This window comes from Pinus tabuliformis, chromosome 2_2 (genome assembly GCF_031772625.1).
Source record: "Pinus tabuliformis cultivar Carrire ecotype Pingquan chromosome 2_2, CPIR1, whole genome shotgun sequence".
Classification (NCBI taxonomy): domain Eukaryota; kingdom Viridiplantae; phylum Streptophyta; class Pinopsida; order Pinales; family Pinaceae; genus Pinus; species Pinus tabuliformis.
Window position 1 is genome coordinate 437,223,998 of NC_142300.1, and position 15,367 is coordinate 437,239,364.

Here is a 15,367-nt window from a genome sequence, read left to right on the forward strand (position 1 = left end):
AGTTCAATTGATAGTGAATCATGATTGGCCCTTCTAACCATAGAGAGATTGGTAACTCTCTTTCTCTACTAGGGGACTTAAGTAATGGTTAAAGGGGAAACACACCTATGCTCTTTTCTTTCATGGAACTTCTAGACACAATCTAGGGGTGGTAGGGGCAGGGTGTATGGGGTGATAATATGCCCTAAAGGAAAAGTTGAATTTTATTACCCTTGGAGTCTAGGCATGGTTACTAATAATCAAGCCAAAGCATACATCCTTTTGCAAGTTATAAATATTATTGTAATTCTAAAACCAAACAAATTGATAATGATAGGAGATTCTAAAATACAATATGTCATCTACAAGGAGGATCTTCCCCTTCAGATCCCAAATTAAATTCCATCTTCTGAGGAATATGAGTGGGGCTAAGTTTAATTCCTAAGGTAGACTTATTTCATGTCCTTCGGGGTGACAACTCCACTTATGATTGCTTATTACCTCAAGCCATCGTGGGGGGGAGATCCAAAGGTACCATTTTTATTAACTCTTCATCCTACCACCAACCCATCCCTTGAATTTTTAAATAGGGAGATGAGGCACAACTCCTTCACATGAGATGACAAATTCATGTGATATAAGGAGAACTAGTTGCCACGAGGTGGTTGATTCGTAGTGATGTTGGTTATTGTAAGTCAAGATGGTTCACACCCTTCCCATGTAGTGAAGGACATGATGTTGTACACTTTAAATTATGACAAGTTAATGAGTCGAATAATGGTTCTCGTCACCATGTTGTTGCATCTCCTTATGGCATTAAGAGGTATTTGGATAATTTCAATGCTGAGCTCTCTGGATCTTTCTACTCTTTGTTGGATAGGTGTCGATTCACTCTTCTCACATCCCTTGTATGTCATCGTTTCTCATGATGCCTTAGGTCTGTAGAAGTCATGCTCATGCTCTCCAAAAGAAATTATAGACATCAAGGACAATGTAAGACACTTGTAAATTTGGATGGAACAATTGGTGGCTCAAGTTGTAGCAACAATGGACATCCTAATACAACATTAACAACATATCTATAGGATAGAAGATGGCATTAGAGGTCTACATGACCAATTGGAAGCACTAAAGCATGGAAAAGCTCTAGGAACTTTGTTCCCCTTTAGTTAATTTAACTTGACCCTTTATATCTGAGCTTCTAGACTTGGATTTCATGATGTCAACATTAGAGAATGAAAATTTGATAAATAATAGCAATAATTCTCCAATTTAATTCTTTAAAGTTTGTCAAAGTTTGAGTATGTTTTATGGAGTCATAAGTTTTTGTTTCTATGTAATTTTTCTCCTATATAATATAGAAGGTTGGGCTAAGACCAACCTTTACTTGAATTAGAACATTATCTAAATATTTCAAGAAGACGTAATTGCTATGTGCCTTGGACGCAAATTTTGATCAATAAAATCACTAATTATGTATGGTTAAAAAAAAAAATTTATCATGTGTACATTTTAGCTTTGCTTTATCTATAATGACACATCATTCTAAATTCCATGTAATTGCTATGTAAAACATTTTATCATGTGTACATTTTAGCTTTGCTTTATTTATTAGCAAAATTGTGAGAGGCTCAATCTAACTTGAATACTTCTTGAAATAGTTTAATTCCCCAAAATAACTTCCATCCTCTACCCTTCTCATGAAATTTGAACTTATGACAAAAACAAATACTAAACCCCTAAAAACCAAATAATTTACACTTTATAATTTGATTCAAAGAAAATGATTTCCATGATTATTTATGTTGCATGAGGATGGCTCAGAATCCTTAGCCTTTAAGGAATTGTGATGTGAAAAAATGATTATTTGGCTCATAACCCTTAGCCTTTAAGGATTTGTGACTTGCAAAAAAAATGATTATTTATGTTGGATGAGGATGGCTCATAATCCTTAGCCTTTATGGAATTGTGATATGCGAAGCCCTGTACACGCAAATAACGAGGGGTGAGATTATTTTATGTTGCATATTCCTTGGCTTTTTGGGATTTGTGAATGGCGCAGCCCGGGTGGACGCCGTCATCTCAGGGGTCCGGGAATGTACAGATATGCTACGGCTCTACGTCCATTAAAAATCTGACACATAGCAAAACTTTTTCTTATGCTGATCCTTGTAATAAGCCAGATGTCATAAGATTCTCCACAATAGGAAGCAATCCATCGCTAATTCCGTTGCGAGACACATTTTAGATCTCCATTTGTCCAAGAATCCAAAACCCATCAACATATCCAGAGGAATAAAATTCGAGAAACTGGAATTGAAGTTGCAGGGATCAGAGATGACCAAAAAACGGGCTTCGCGGAGTTTATCCGCCCTTCTCATATTCTTCGCTGCACTGACAATACTATGGTTGGGATTGATGAATACTGTGCAATTCCCAATTTATGATTTTCATTCCCCTTCTAGTCACAACATTTGCGGTTACTCTGTGCAGTTTCAACTGAAAAAAGCGGTGGAGAAATCGCAGGCGTGGATCCACTTTCGAGCCCTGCAGACTCAGAATGTCACTCAGACAATGAAGCAGCAAATCAATGGTCTACAAGGGCAGTTAGAGGACACCAGGTCGATGTTGGGTGCAATGGAGAAGAGGCTCAATGCACTAGAAAATGCATCGGATTTCATGAAAAGTTACATTGGGCAAAATGTTGAATTTCGTCCATTGATGGACATGGGCATACAGTCCAAGCTTGCTACTGATGGAATTCATAGATTCATGTCTGCAATTAGGGGCAGAGGTATGGCGATGGGAGCGCCCGAATTCTTCAATTTTCCCTCTAATTTTTCAGATGGGAGGGTCCTCTGTATTAAGGGCAACAGTACCTCCAATGGCACTATTAATCAATATGCTTTCGCTTTTCCTGAGGCACTTCCACCCAATGCTCTGTTCTTGAGAGGACACACACTTATATCTGAAAATAGCTACGATTTCGTCAATCTGTGGCATTCTTTCACGAATTTTGTGCCTTTTTTTTACTGGAAAACTGAGAGCCAATGCTCTATTGCCAGCAGAATCGTGATTTTTCAATTGGGGAGTCTAAAATTGGGCATTGGCAGCTGGATCAGAAGAATTCTGGAGGCAACTGGTTTGAGCCCAGAGATCGAAACTCTGAGCTATGATGGACGCCCTGTTTGCTTCGAAAAAGCTGTTGTGAATCGCATGGGACTACACAGAATCCACACGGAGGTCATGTTCAAAATTATTCAGGAGATTCGTTGCAGAACTCGACGTATGTGTAATGTGTTAAAGCCAGTGGCAATCGGTGAACGAAAGCAATTCACGGTAACGCTGGCCGTGAGAAGCCATGGAAGAGCTTTCAGAAACGTGTCTGCATGGCGAGATGTTGTGAAATCACAGTGTGAAGCCCTGCAAGATTGCGAGTGGGTTGTCATTTATCCAGCTAACCTCACCTTCTGTCAACAGGCAAGTAATAGTAATTAACAGAACTCAAAATATTAAAATTTCATGGTTAAATTTAAATTGGTTGTAGATTTTGAAAATATTTTTGAAATCTGCAATCCAAATAAAAATAAAGATACCCATTTTTTCATTTTTTCTTTGATTTCTGATAAGGTTGTGTGATTTCTCTTATTGAGCAGGTAGAGGCAATGAGTAAGACTGATATTTTGGTGTCTGCACACGGAGCACAGCTGACCAATATGATATTCATGAATCCTGGTGGAAGAGTTCTGGAAATGTTTCCCAAGGGGTGGCTGGAATTGGCTGGCTCCGGCCAATATATTTACAAAAACCTCGCTACGATGATCGGACTGAAGCACGAAGGCTTTTGGAGGGACCCCAGCACGCCAAACTGCACCAATCCAGAACAACATGGCAAATGCATGAGCTTCTACAAGTTTCAAAAAATTGGGCTCAACGCCACCTATGTGGCTGCCTGGTTAGGGAAGGTGATCAAAGATTTCAGATCTCAAATGCATGGGGTACAACAAAATGCAACCCTCGCTGCGAATATTAGAAAAGAGCCCGATAGTTGCAGATGCTAATTGTAGCTCCATCTCTGTACGCAGATACTAGGAATCTGTTTTCCACATTAAATTTATATATTAATGGTATATTTTTTAAATCTGCAATCGAGCGAGTGGTGCAATCGAGCGAGTGGTGTTTAGGGCTAGTTTTCAGATTTTCTGGTGCTAGAATTTGGTGGACAAATTTGAGGCGAAATCTTGATTTGTGTGTTATTTAAAATGGTTTTTTAACTGTAAATAGCTTGAAAACTTCTTAAAGCACTTCGATTATGCAGAGATTACCCATCAAACTTATGATTTCAATAAATTATACAGAAATTACCTATCAAATTTATGATTTCAATAAATTTCTGTTGACTTTTAGAAAAATTAACCCTAAAAAAATCCACTAAAATTTAATGTAAATTGTAAATTTTGAAAAATTCGAAATCAACTCATCTCATTTTTATCTATTAAATTTGAAAATATCTTCTAAATCTACGATAAAATTAAATTCAAAAATATACACAACCGCCAACCAACCAACTGGGGATATCCATCTTACAATTACAGTACGATATGAAACTACAAATTGTAATACATATAATTTGCTGATATGATGAATCTGAAAACTGGGAAGAATCGTTATCGTTTCGAGAGAATAAATGTGTTATCAAAGGATAACAAACAAATGACAAAATGGGAGGTTATCCCACATACTGGTAAAGTAGGAGGCTTACTTTCTTATCGTTTGGCGGTTCGCCAGATTTGGTGGAACGTGCGGCCCGCCAGATTTGGTGGAACGTGCATCAAGTAGGTTCGCCATTCATCACAGCACGGCTACTTTTACGTTCCGGATGGGGATCATGCGTTTTATCCTCTTAACATATCAAATATCAATGAGTACTGTGATTGTTTTGTCGTTGGATAACCGCGGTGTTCAGCGATTAAATTTCCTTTTTCATTCTCACCGTATCTTAAATTTGTTATAAAAATATGTGAAGCATTTATCGTATTATTATAATTTTCTCACGAATGCACATTAGCTTGGAAAAATTACCTTTCGACGATACTTCCCGAAATATACACGATGCACACATTTGAAGTAAAGTTTTGAATTTAATTGGTTTGCGTAGAATTTAGTTCATTCTCGAATGAAAGTCACTTGCTTTATTGAATTTTGCCCAAGATCCACAAATATCTGATACAAATGGAATGGAAGTGTGCCCACAAGCATCTGGTAAATCCAATGGCAATAAGGGAACGAAATCAATTCAGGGTAACGCTAGTTGTGAGAAGCCATGGAAGAGCTTTCGGATACTAATTTGCATGGCGAGATGTTGTAAAATCAGTAAATATTGAATTTGTTTAGAGTGCAGAATTAACTCTATAGTAGTTATTTATGAATGGATGATGATGATGATGATGATGATGATGATGATGATGATGATGATGATGATGATGATGATGATGATGATGATGATGATGATGATGATGATGATGATGATGATGATGATGATGATGATGATGATGATGATGAAGAAGAAGAAGAAGAAGAAGAAGAAGAAGAAGAAGAAGAAGAAGAACGTCCATTCAAACCAAACTGGTCTATCTGACCTATACTTTTTTTAGTTTTTAATTATCTGTCTCCTCGTCTTTCTTGATGAGATTGGTACTGTAACTTCTTCTTTTTTCTTCTTCTTTTCTTTTCTCGTTTTTTTTTTTTTGGTAGGGTCTTATCTTGTATCTCCTTCATCTCTTCTGGTTTTTGGGACATTATTGTGGTCATCCTTTTGGAGATAGTTGGAGAAGAAGTTTGGTCTAGGAGATCTGCTTTGCTCTTAAATGAAGAATTATTTTGTGCGTATTCGAATCCTCATAACTGTTGATGCTTGAGGGGTTGTCATGTTCACTTTATGGTTGTTCGGCGGGGCTTTCTCCCAGCTTGTCTTGAGAGTTGTTTTTTTCTTGCCTCATTTCTTGTGATTCAGAGTTTTCTCTAGAGTATTCTTCTTTGATGACAGTGTAGTGTTCTTTATGAGTCAACACTTTATGAGTCTTGCTATAGATTCAGAATCTCTATTCATAAATGGCTATTGTGGAGCTAGTTCCCAACACTAAACTAGCTCAAGATACCCTCCACAGAAATCTTCAAACAATCAAACGTAATTATTTATATGTGTCTTTATTTTGAAATAGGGTTTTTAGAAATTTAATTTAGTTATAATTAATTATTAGGTAAATAGTAGCATTTAGCCTCTACTTACTACTTTAGAATATTTTTAAGAATATACACAAATCAAAGGTTGATATTTATCTCCAAATTATGTCTTTTTTTGTTTCAATTAAATTAACTAATTTAAAAAAATGGTAATATGAGCAAGTGTTATAGAAAGGATTAAGGTTTTTTTAACATATTGTATGGATAATGCATGGTATAACCCATTATATTGTAACAAAGCCTATTTACAAATTAAGAATTGTGAAGTGAAAGTAATTTTTCTTGGCTAAAATTCTTGTTCCATATTTTTTTTAAATATACATATATGTTTAACTTATATTAATTATTTTTATAATTAATAATAATAATATAAAATAAAGTTATAATTTAAATATATATGTTTAATTTATATATAAATTATTTTTATAATTAATAATTGTCACTGTTATTTTTATGATTAATAGTAATAATATAAAATAAAATTATAATTGAGTTTGTTTTTATGATGGAATTTGATATTTATTCTGGATTGATTCATTTTACTAATCATTTAATTTATATAGTAGAGCTGATTTTTTTTAACAACCATTTAATTTATATAATAAAACTAGTTAACTAAAATTCAAATGTTATTTTATGTAGTTTAATTGTTTAAAATTCAAATATTATTCTATATAGTTTAATGTTTAAAATGATTTAAAATAAATAAATTTTAAATTTTAAAAATATTTTGAAATTTGATTGATAATCACGAAGTCAATTATTTAATCACATTACATATTTTATTTTTAAATATTTTGATTAATATATTAAAGTGTTTTTTCTTCTCAATAACTGACATAGTTCAAGGAATATGAATTATTGATTTCTGATAAGGTTTTGTGATGTTTGTTATTTGGCCGGGAGAGGCAATGAGTAAGACTGTTATATTGGTATCTGCGCACGGAGCACAGCTGACCAGTATGATATTCATGAATCCTCGAATTGGCCAGCTCTGGTTGGACTAGGCGTTGTATACTGAGGGTGTAAATTTCAATCGGAAGGTTTAAACTTTTGGAAATTTAGTTTAGAATTATTTTAATGGTGTGAAAATGGATTCAATACTATAAAATTTTGTAAATTTTGAAAATTATAATTTAGGTTTCCAAAAATTTTTACTAAACTTTCTAAATTTTTTTATTGCGCCTGTTAAACTAAAACACAAATGCTTTTGGCAAGAGTGAATAAACCAGACTGCTCCAATCCAGAACAACATGGCAAATGTATGAGCTTTGACAAAGTAGAAAAAATTGGAAAGTGGTTACCTGGTTAGGAAAGGTGATCAAAAATCGGCAAATGTATGAGCTTTGACAAAGTAGAAAAAATTGGAAAGTGGTTACCTGGTTAGGAAAGGTGATCAAAGATTTTTGATAGAAGTTATAGATTTTAGAAATCCTTAAATAATATCAATTAAATTCATTTTTATTCATCAAATTTGGAAATATTTTCAAAATCTATCATATAATTAAATTTAACAATATAAACAACTTCTAAAATTTCCATTCAGAAGTTTTTTTTCAGTGGGGGAGAAGCATCCTAGCTGAAGAATCATCATACAAATATCGCAGTAGCGTGTAAAGATACGTCATCACCGAATCAAATATACTGCAGCATCAAGCAGCTCCCACAAGAATCAAACGTAGTTAAGAGGTGCGAAAGCCAAACCAACCGCCCCAACCAACACATCATCCACTCACGTGCATTCAAAAGTTACCATTGTACGGTTACAGTTCTTAACTGACACAGCACGATAATGAAGCTACACACTTTAATACATATAATTTGCTGATATCGATGAATCTGAAAACTGGGATGGATCATAATAGTTTCAGAGAATAAATGTATTATCAAAGGATAACAAACCAATGACAAAATGGCAGGTGATTCCACATATTGGTAAAGTAAGAGGCTTACTCTCTTATCGTTTGGCGGTTCGCCAGATTGGGTGGAACGTGAATCAATTATGTTCACCATTCATCACAGCACGGCTACTTTTACGTTCCGGATGGGGATCATGCGCTTTATTCCCTTACTATATCAATAGTGATGCCATGATTTTCAGAGTACTGTGATTGTTTTGCCGTTGGAGAAACGTGGTGTTCACAGATTAAATTTCTTTTTACTTTCATCCTGTCACCAAAATATATGAAGCGTTCATGGCATTATTATAATTTTCCACGAATACATTTTATTTTTGAAGAAGTATTTTTCCATCTAGTTTGGAAAAAAAAAAATTATATATCATTATCTAATTTTAAGATCGCAGTCAATTTGCTTGTAGCTATTTCATTGCTAAGTCTACAAAAGCATACATACTCTATCCGCACTGGTTTTGAACCTGTGACTTTTTAGGAGGAAACACATGCTCTTAATAATACACTAACAATGGTTTTAAAAGTGCAAAGTTACATTAAAGAAAAAAAAAATTTAAAAGTGTAAAAATATATATGAGGTATGAAAAAGTTAATATACTAGCAATTGTTTCAAAATATTCAAGATATAGATCACATAAGCTTGAATTTGAATACTAGCAATTGTTCTTAAGTGTAAAGGTACACTAAACAAATAGAAGATTTCGTAAAATCATCTTGAAAAATTAAATCACTAAATATATTTCTAATAGAATAAATATTAGTTAATATTTTTTTGAATTTTTTGAGAAAACTCTATTACAAAAAGCAAGCAACCTTTTACATTAATGATTAGTTGCTTGCTTATGGAAATATGTCATTGCTGCATTTGGTTATGCCCCTAGTAAGATAACCCATGGAAAGCTATGCAGGGAAATAGCTAAATGACCAGGGAAAAACAAATGATGGGCACACTATTGATCTCAGTAAAGAATAGCCTAAATGAAAATTCTTAACAAAAATGATCAAATTAAAATCCAAAAAAAACAAATTATACACTTTAATTTATAAAAAATTAATTAACTTTATTTTATATTAATTTTTTTTAATTGGCAATTTAATTGATTTGTTAAAGATATAAAACCCATCATGCATCAATGCCTAATTCATTAAGAAATAATAATGTTAAAATTTATATTTTACATTGAAATTAAAAATGATTCCAAGAAACAGTTGGAATTAGATGACCTATTGGGTGACCAAAAAGTTGCACCTCTTCCACTTGCCAACTATATTGGAGAACAAAACAAAGCTGAAAAGCACTACCACACGCCACTGGAACGACGAGAGTTCCACCACTCGTAACTATGGTTTTGTTCTCTTTATACATAAACTTAGACGCCATGCCCTTTTGTGGTTTGGACTCTCAATTTTTGAATGCTACAGTTGTTTCTGCGCTTACTTTTCTTTATGATACTCTAACTAAAAATGAAACTTAGTATAAATTTGATGGCTTGCAATGGTTGTTTGCTTCATTCTATCCAAAGCATCCGCATATTTTTTTGATCCTTAATCACTTCCGAAACTCTTTCCATATAACTCTGAAAATATATTGCTATTGACTGCAAAACTCACCGCATCTAATATCAGATTAGTTAGATTCTTTTTCTTGTTCTTATTCATTTGCATTCAATAGATACAAGAAAATAAAATGAATTTGTTAAAAGTATTTCTTTTCCCTATGTCATACATGAGTATGCCCAGAAACAGTGGGAATCAGATGAACTATTGGGTGATCGAAAAGTTCCACCTCTTCCACTAGCCCAATTATGTTGGAGAACGAAATACTTGTGTGAGATCATTCTGCATGTCACAGTTGTGGTTTCCTGTCCACCATTATCATCATTAATCCTAAGTTTAAATAATAATAGTATACAATAATTTTCTACATGCCAGCTCCTACAATGGCATGAAATCACAACAAGAAGATTTGATGTTAGCTACATTTTAAATTTTAAATAATTTGTGAAAATTCAAAGAATTGATAATTCTCGCAAAGCAAGAAGAATTGAAATGGTAGAACTTAGAAGGAAAGAAAAATTTGGCACATGAAGTCTTGGAGTAGGCCTTTTATAGATTCGATGTACAAAAGGAAAAGTGAATGATCTAGAGATCAAAAATACGCTAAAAAATGAAAGTAATCGGAATCTCCCAATATTGGCATCAAGTCATATTGTTCGTTGTCCTAATTCCAACAATGCTTAAATTGTCTCAATCTGACATCGTATGAAGAAGTTATGATGTTCTAGAGTTTTTGACCAACAGGAAAAAAAATTGCAGATGGGTTGACTGGGTAGTCTGTACCGCTGGCATCATGCTAATGTCAACATGACAACTGGGCGTATGAAAGGCCAATGAGAACCTGCCATATGTTGCTCCATATAGGGATGAATTGGCATCGTTTCATTGGGTTGTGCATTTGAGGTGGTCCAATAGAAAGCTGCCATGTGGCCCAACCAAAGGCTACCACATGGCACCTTGTTATTGGTGTAAAAATTTGTTTGTAAGCCCAAAGGCCTCAAAGGGGTTCAACCCTAAGACCTGCCACATACAAACTTCGGCCTGAACCATCACACCACGAGGTTGGTTCTTAATAGACTAAGGTCTCGACATACATTTGAATTGACATGTTTTCCACATTAGGGAGAGGGGTCGGGTGTTAGCCCTGGCCCCTAGTCATAACGTTGTGCACAGGACCACGACGAAAGGCGAAGTCGGAAGGGGTGGGGACCAACCCCAAACCCTGGTCACAACACAAGGCATATGACCTTGGCAGAGGTGCTACTGGAGTGGGGCAGGGATTCAACCCCAGTCCTCGGTGTTATGGGACACACAGGACTAGAGTGGGAGTGATGCCGGAGGGTGCGAGCAGTTGGCCCTGACCCCTAGCCATATGGCCACCATGTGATCGTTACCAAGAGCTCTGGCGAAGGGCACAGAGAGTTGGACTGAGATCCTAGCCACGTCGCCAACCATATGACCTTGCTCAACGAGAAAGGAGTTAGTGTCGGCGGTGGTGGACCATTGGCCCCAAACCTCAGCCTTATGGACACTCCATGTGACCCAGTTTTGTGCATACGCGTTATTGGGAAAATTAATGAGGCAACAAAATGCATCTTTTGCAGGCAAAATTGTCACTTCCCAAACTATGAAAATGGCGAAAAGGTCACACAGTTAGCAACTTTGGCCAAATTGCAGGACAAATAGTAGAGTTTGGCTTGGAGAAGCATAACTTGCTCAATTTTGAACCTTTTTGAGCTCAACAAGAGCCTAGATGGGGGTTTTTGAGTGTCCTGGATTCAATGGCAGCCTTAATTTTTTGATTTGAGCACTTTATGATGAAATTTTGGAGGATTGAATTTTTTAGTGCCAAAAGAAATCAAAGGTTATGAAGCAGTTTTGAAGGCATTTTAAGCATGGAGAGAAACTTGTAAGGGTTTTCCAGCGTTCTTATTTCATCTACAGTAGCTGTGAATTTTGTAGTGCAACTCTTATTAGTATTTTCTCAATGTGTGCATGAGAGATGCTTTTTTCAGTACTTCAATGTGGAGTTGTTGTTATTAGTATTTTCTCAATATGTGTGCATGAGAGAAGCTTTTTATGCTTGGTTTTTAGGTGGAGCACAAGGACCTAATGTGCGAGTCCTTTTTTTGTTTACCTTTTCATGACTTGCTGTAGGGAGTCATATTTTTTGAGTGAGAATTATTTGTAGGAGAATGTTTCCTTGTAGGGGAAATAAGCCACTCATTTGTCAACAACTTGTATGTACTCATTTGCCACTAAAATCAATAGAATGGTCTAGTTATTGGAGCAGGTCCAGAGACATAGCCCGGGAGGGGTGAATTCCATCATCAAATGTTGGTTTCTTCTCTTCATGTTTTTTTATTTTGAGTTGCACGTGAATGTGTTACTTTTTAAAAGTTCATGTGAAAACTAACTCACCACCTTGAAGATATTATGAAATGTGTTTACCTTTAAAGACCCATTTTATTTACTTGCAAAGCATTAGAGGAAAATCAGTGTTTGAGAGGAGTTCTCCTCCAGTTTCAAATTAGTTGGTATTAGAGTTGGTTCTGACCAAATTGCAAGTATGGGAAAGAAGTTGAAGCGTGAAAGACTCCAAGAGTTAGAGGAGATTAATTTGTCTCTTTGAATGGAGAACGTTGAGCTTAGGATATTGCTTGAAGTTGTCAAGGAGGACAAGAGGTAAATGTGACTACAATTGCAACATGTGATGGAGGAACAAATTGTTGAGAGTTCCATTCTAGAAACAACAAAGAATCCCTCCAAGATGAAGCCAATTTGTTGGCATGGTCCAAACACGAGATATGGACCCTATGTTGAGAATGATGCTTGTGAGTTCTATCAACATCCAAAATATTCTCCTTATGTGCGTGTTGGTAAAAGTGGGTGGCTTGAGTCATCATCAACTTCGTCATCGACATCTGAAACATAAAATATGGGTGACAAATCAAAGTAGGTAATTACCATCTCTAGTTCTACTCCTTCACCTAATGTTGATAACACATCTTTTGCAGCCTTTGAAAAACATACTAAAGGTATTGGTATGAATTTGTTAACTTGGATGGGTTATCAAGGAAGAGGCCTCATAATCAATGGCCAAGGTATCACTAATCTTATCGAGGTGAAGGAATGGCCATGATATGAAGGATTGGGTTATGGTCATAGAGAAATTGGAGAGTGCTCTAATTTTGTTGAGGCAAAGAAATCATCAAATGATGATATGTCACACCATGATGGTAGTGATAAGGGAAATTTTTATCTAAATAGATATGAATGTTTTAATAGTCATGAAATATACAATCCTCATCGTCAAAGTCACAGCCCAAAGGACATGTATAAGTGTCATGGGGATTTTAAGAATGTTGGTGATTTTGATTATTTATGGGACACGTTTCCTTACACATTTTGTGATGCAACTAACCATTGTGTGGCTAACTGTGAGAAACATAAGGCGATGTTCAAAAGAATGGATCGAATCCTTGGAACAAAGCATGATGAACCTCTCTCAAGTTTGAAGAATTCCTTGTCGATGGGAAAGAAAAAAAATTGTTCCCATTGTAGCGTGAATGGGCACCATATTGAAAGATGTCGGAAACTTCATCCGGAACTTTGTCCCAAGAAGGACAAAGAAGATATACAATCCTTTGTAAGGAAAGTGACAAGTGGAAAAGATGAAATTGATGGAGTTCCTAAAGCAACCTTCAAAGCAGAGTAGGTGCAAAAAGAGAACCGATAACCCTGGGATAGGTAAAGGATGGGTAGACTATTTTGTACAGTTTGTTTGCTTTGTAAAATTGTAAATACTTGTTGTAAATTCCTGTTTGGTTACTTTTTAAAGTGAAGTCATGTACAATCAATTATCTGCAACAAGTGTGTTTTCTTTGAAGTTTTATGTTGTCTTGGCTTGATGATGAGTCAATTTTTTTAGGAATTTTTGGGATGAGAACTTGTATGTCATTAAATATGTCTATAGTTGTGTCAAGTACTCAATGATAAAAGTGTTTCAAGATGAAGGTTGTTTGTGAATTGAATCCTTGATCAAGGTTGTGCAGAAGATGACCATGATTATGTGGACAAATCCAAGTATGTCATTGAATAAATGTAGTCAATGTACCTTAGAGTACAAGTGCAGTATAAGGAAAGTAAAACATAGTATGAATTAGTGCATGAAAAAGATTGAGTTTCTTTTGATTTCCAAGATGGAAGATCAAGTTTGTCTTCAAAGAGGGACTTCAAGATGAAGTTCGCTTGAGCCAAAGAAATATGGTTTTGGAAAGAATGTTCAAATTCCATCCATAGAAGTTTTTGTTCCTGCATATTTAGAATAATCGTGGCTCGATTCTTGATAGGAAGATAAGGACTTCATGCAGAGGCAAGGTGGAGTACCTTGATTGGATCTTGAAGGAACCAACTGAAACAGAACAAAAAGGGTTGATATCGGGAAACTTTATGAGTTTTCCTCATTTATTTGTTAGGAGAAGATAAACTTTGGGGTGAACAAGTTCCTAGTGTGGAGGTATGATTTGAAGATCAAAAAAAATTTGAAAAATTGAATTGCTCGGAATCTTCCAAAACTAACGTCAAGTCGTAGTGTTTGTCTCCCTGATTCCAACAATGCTTGAATCTCCTCAATCCAACATCGTATTAAGAAGTTATGATGTTCTGGAGTTTTTTACCAACAATTTTTTTTTTACAGATGGGGTATGTTGGGATGGGGTCCCCTGGGTCAGTTTTGGGGTTAAGATAACCCAAGATTTGGTACAATTTGTCTAAATAACGTAAATTCTCCATGATTTGTGGATGCGGAGCACGTAGATGAATAGGAGTCAAAGGGGTTTAGACCCTTGTTTTATGTAAATTTTGAGTTGGTTTTGAGATTCACCCATGGTCCGCGAACCATGGCACTATATGAAAAAGGCTATAAATAGGCGTGTCTTAGAGATTCTAAGGCGTAATGGAGGAATATAGGGGAAGTAATAACAAAGAGAAGTGGGTAAGATAGAAGAAAGGCTTTGCAACTAAGTGCGAAGAGGCCTAGGTACAGTCCACAACTGAGTGCGCAGACCCCTGCAGCTATGTGCGCAAGGTAGTTTTGAGTCTATAACCTTGAATTGAAGATCAATACAGATAGTTTTCGAAGAGTTCTTGCGTATTTCTGTTTATCTCTATTTCTGTTAATATTATATGTTGTCAATGAATGATGTGTTTTATGGAATATTGATTGAATGTTACATGATTCTCTTGAATAAGTGTTAATGATGTACGCAATGCATGTCTAATTATTTTCGCAAAGACTCTAATGAATTCTCTGATGTTTACTAATAACTTAAGTAAATCTGCGTGAACCCTAATTTAGGACTGCTCTCTGATGCACATAAGTAGGCAAATTGACTGTTAAAGGTCCGCAAGGATTGATTGTAGACCTTCGTGAAGGTCTGAAGGCTATTTTAACATAGTTGCAACAACGTGCTCTAAGAGTGTATTGATATGTGCGAAGGCAGATCTGAGGCGCTAGAAGACATCACACTAGTCTCTGGATGCAGAAACTTGGTTATTTCATCCCCCCATACTACTTTGGGTGAGAGTGCAGCCTGCACTACCGTGCAGGTTGTTACCGAAAGGGCTAGTAATGTAGGGTTTTGTTGGATGGTGCAGCTAACTCTGAACCTGGG

The 15,367-nt window shown here is 35.7% G+C and overlaps 1 protein-coding gene across 1 annotated transcript; it reads left to right on the forward strand.

The window, feature by feature from the left end:
- Window positions 1-2,253: 2,253 nt before the first annotated feature.
- LOC149193137 (uncharacterized) lies at window positions 2,254-4,135 on the forward strand. Its single transcript, XM_089406549.1, has 2 exons — window positions 2,254-3,463; window positions 3,640-4,135. Exons 1-2 carry the CDS (start codon window positions 2,317-2,319, stop codon window positions 4,038-4,040), a joined length of 1,548 nt encoding a protein of 515 aa, XP_089262675.1. The 5' UTR covers window positions 2,254-2,316; the 3' UTR covers window positions 4,041-4,135.
- Window positions 4,136-15,367: the final 11,232 nt, after the last annotated feature.

What these genes read in the sequence shown, in the direction of transcription:
- LOC149193137 (XM_089406549.1), top strand. Translation starts at nt 2,317, where the DNA reads ATGACCAAAAAACGGGCTTCGCGGAGTTTATCCGCCCTTCTCATATTC. An exon ending in CACCTTCTGTCAACAGGCAA is followed by an intron (nt 3,464 to 3,639) that starts GTAATAGTAATT and finishes TTGAGCAGGTAG; the next exon opens with AGGCAATGAGTAAGACTGAT.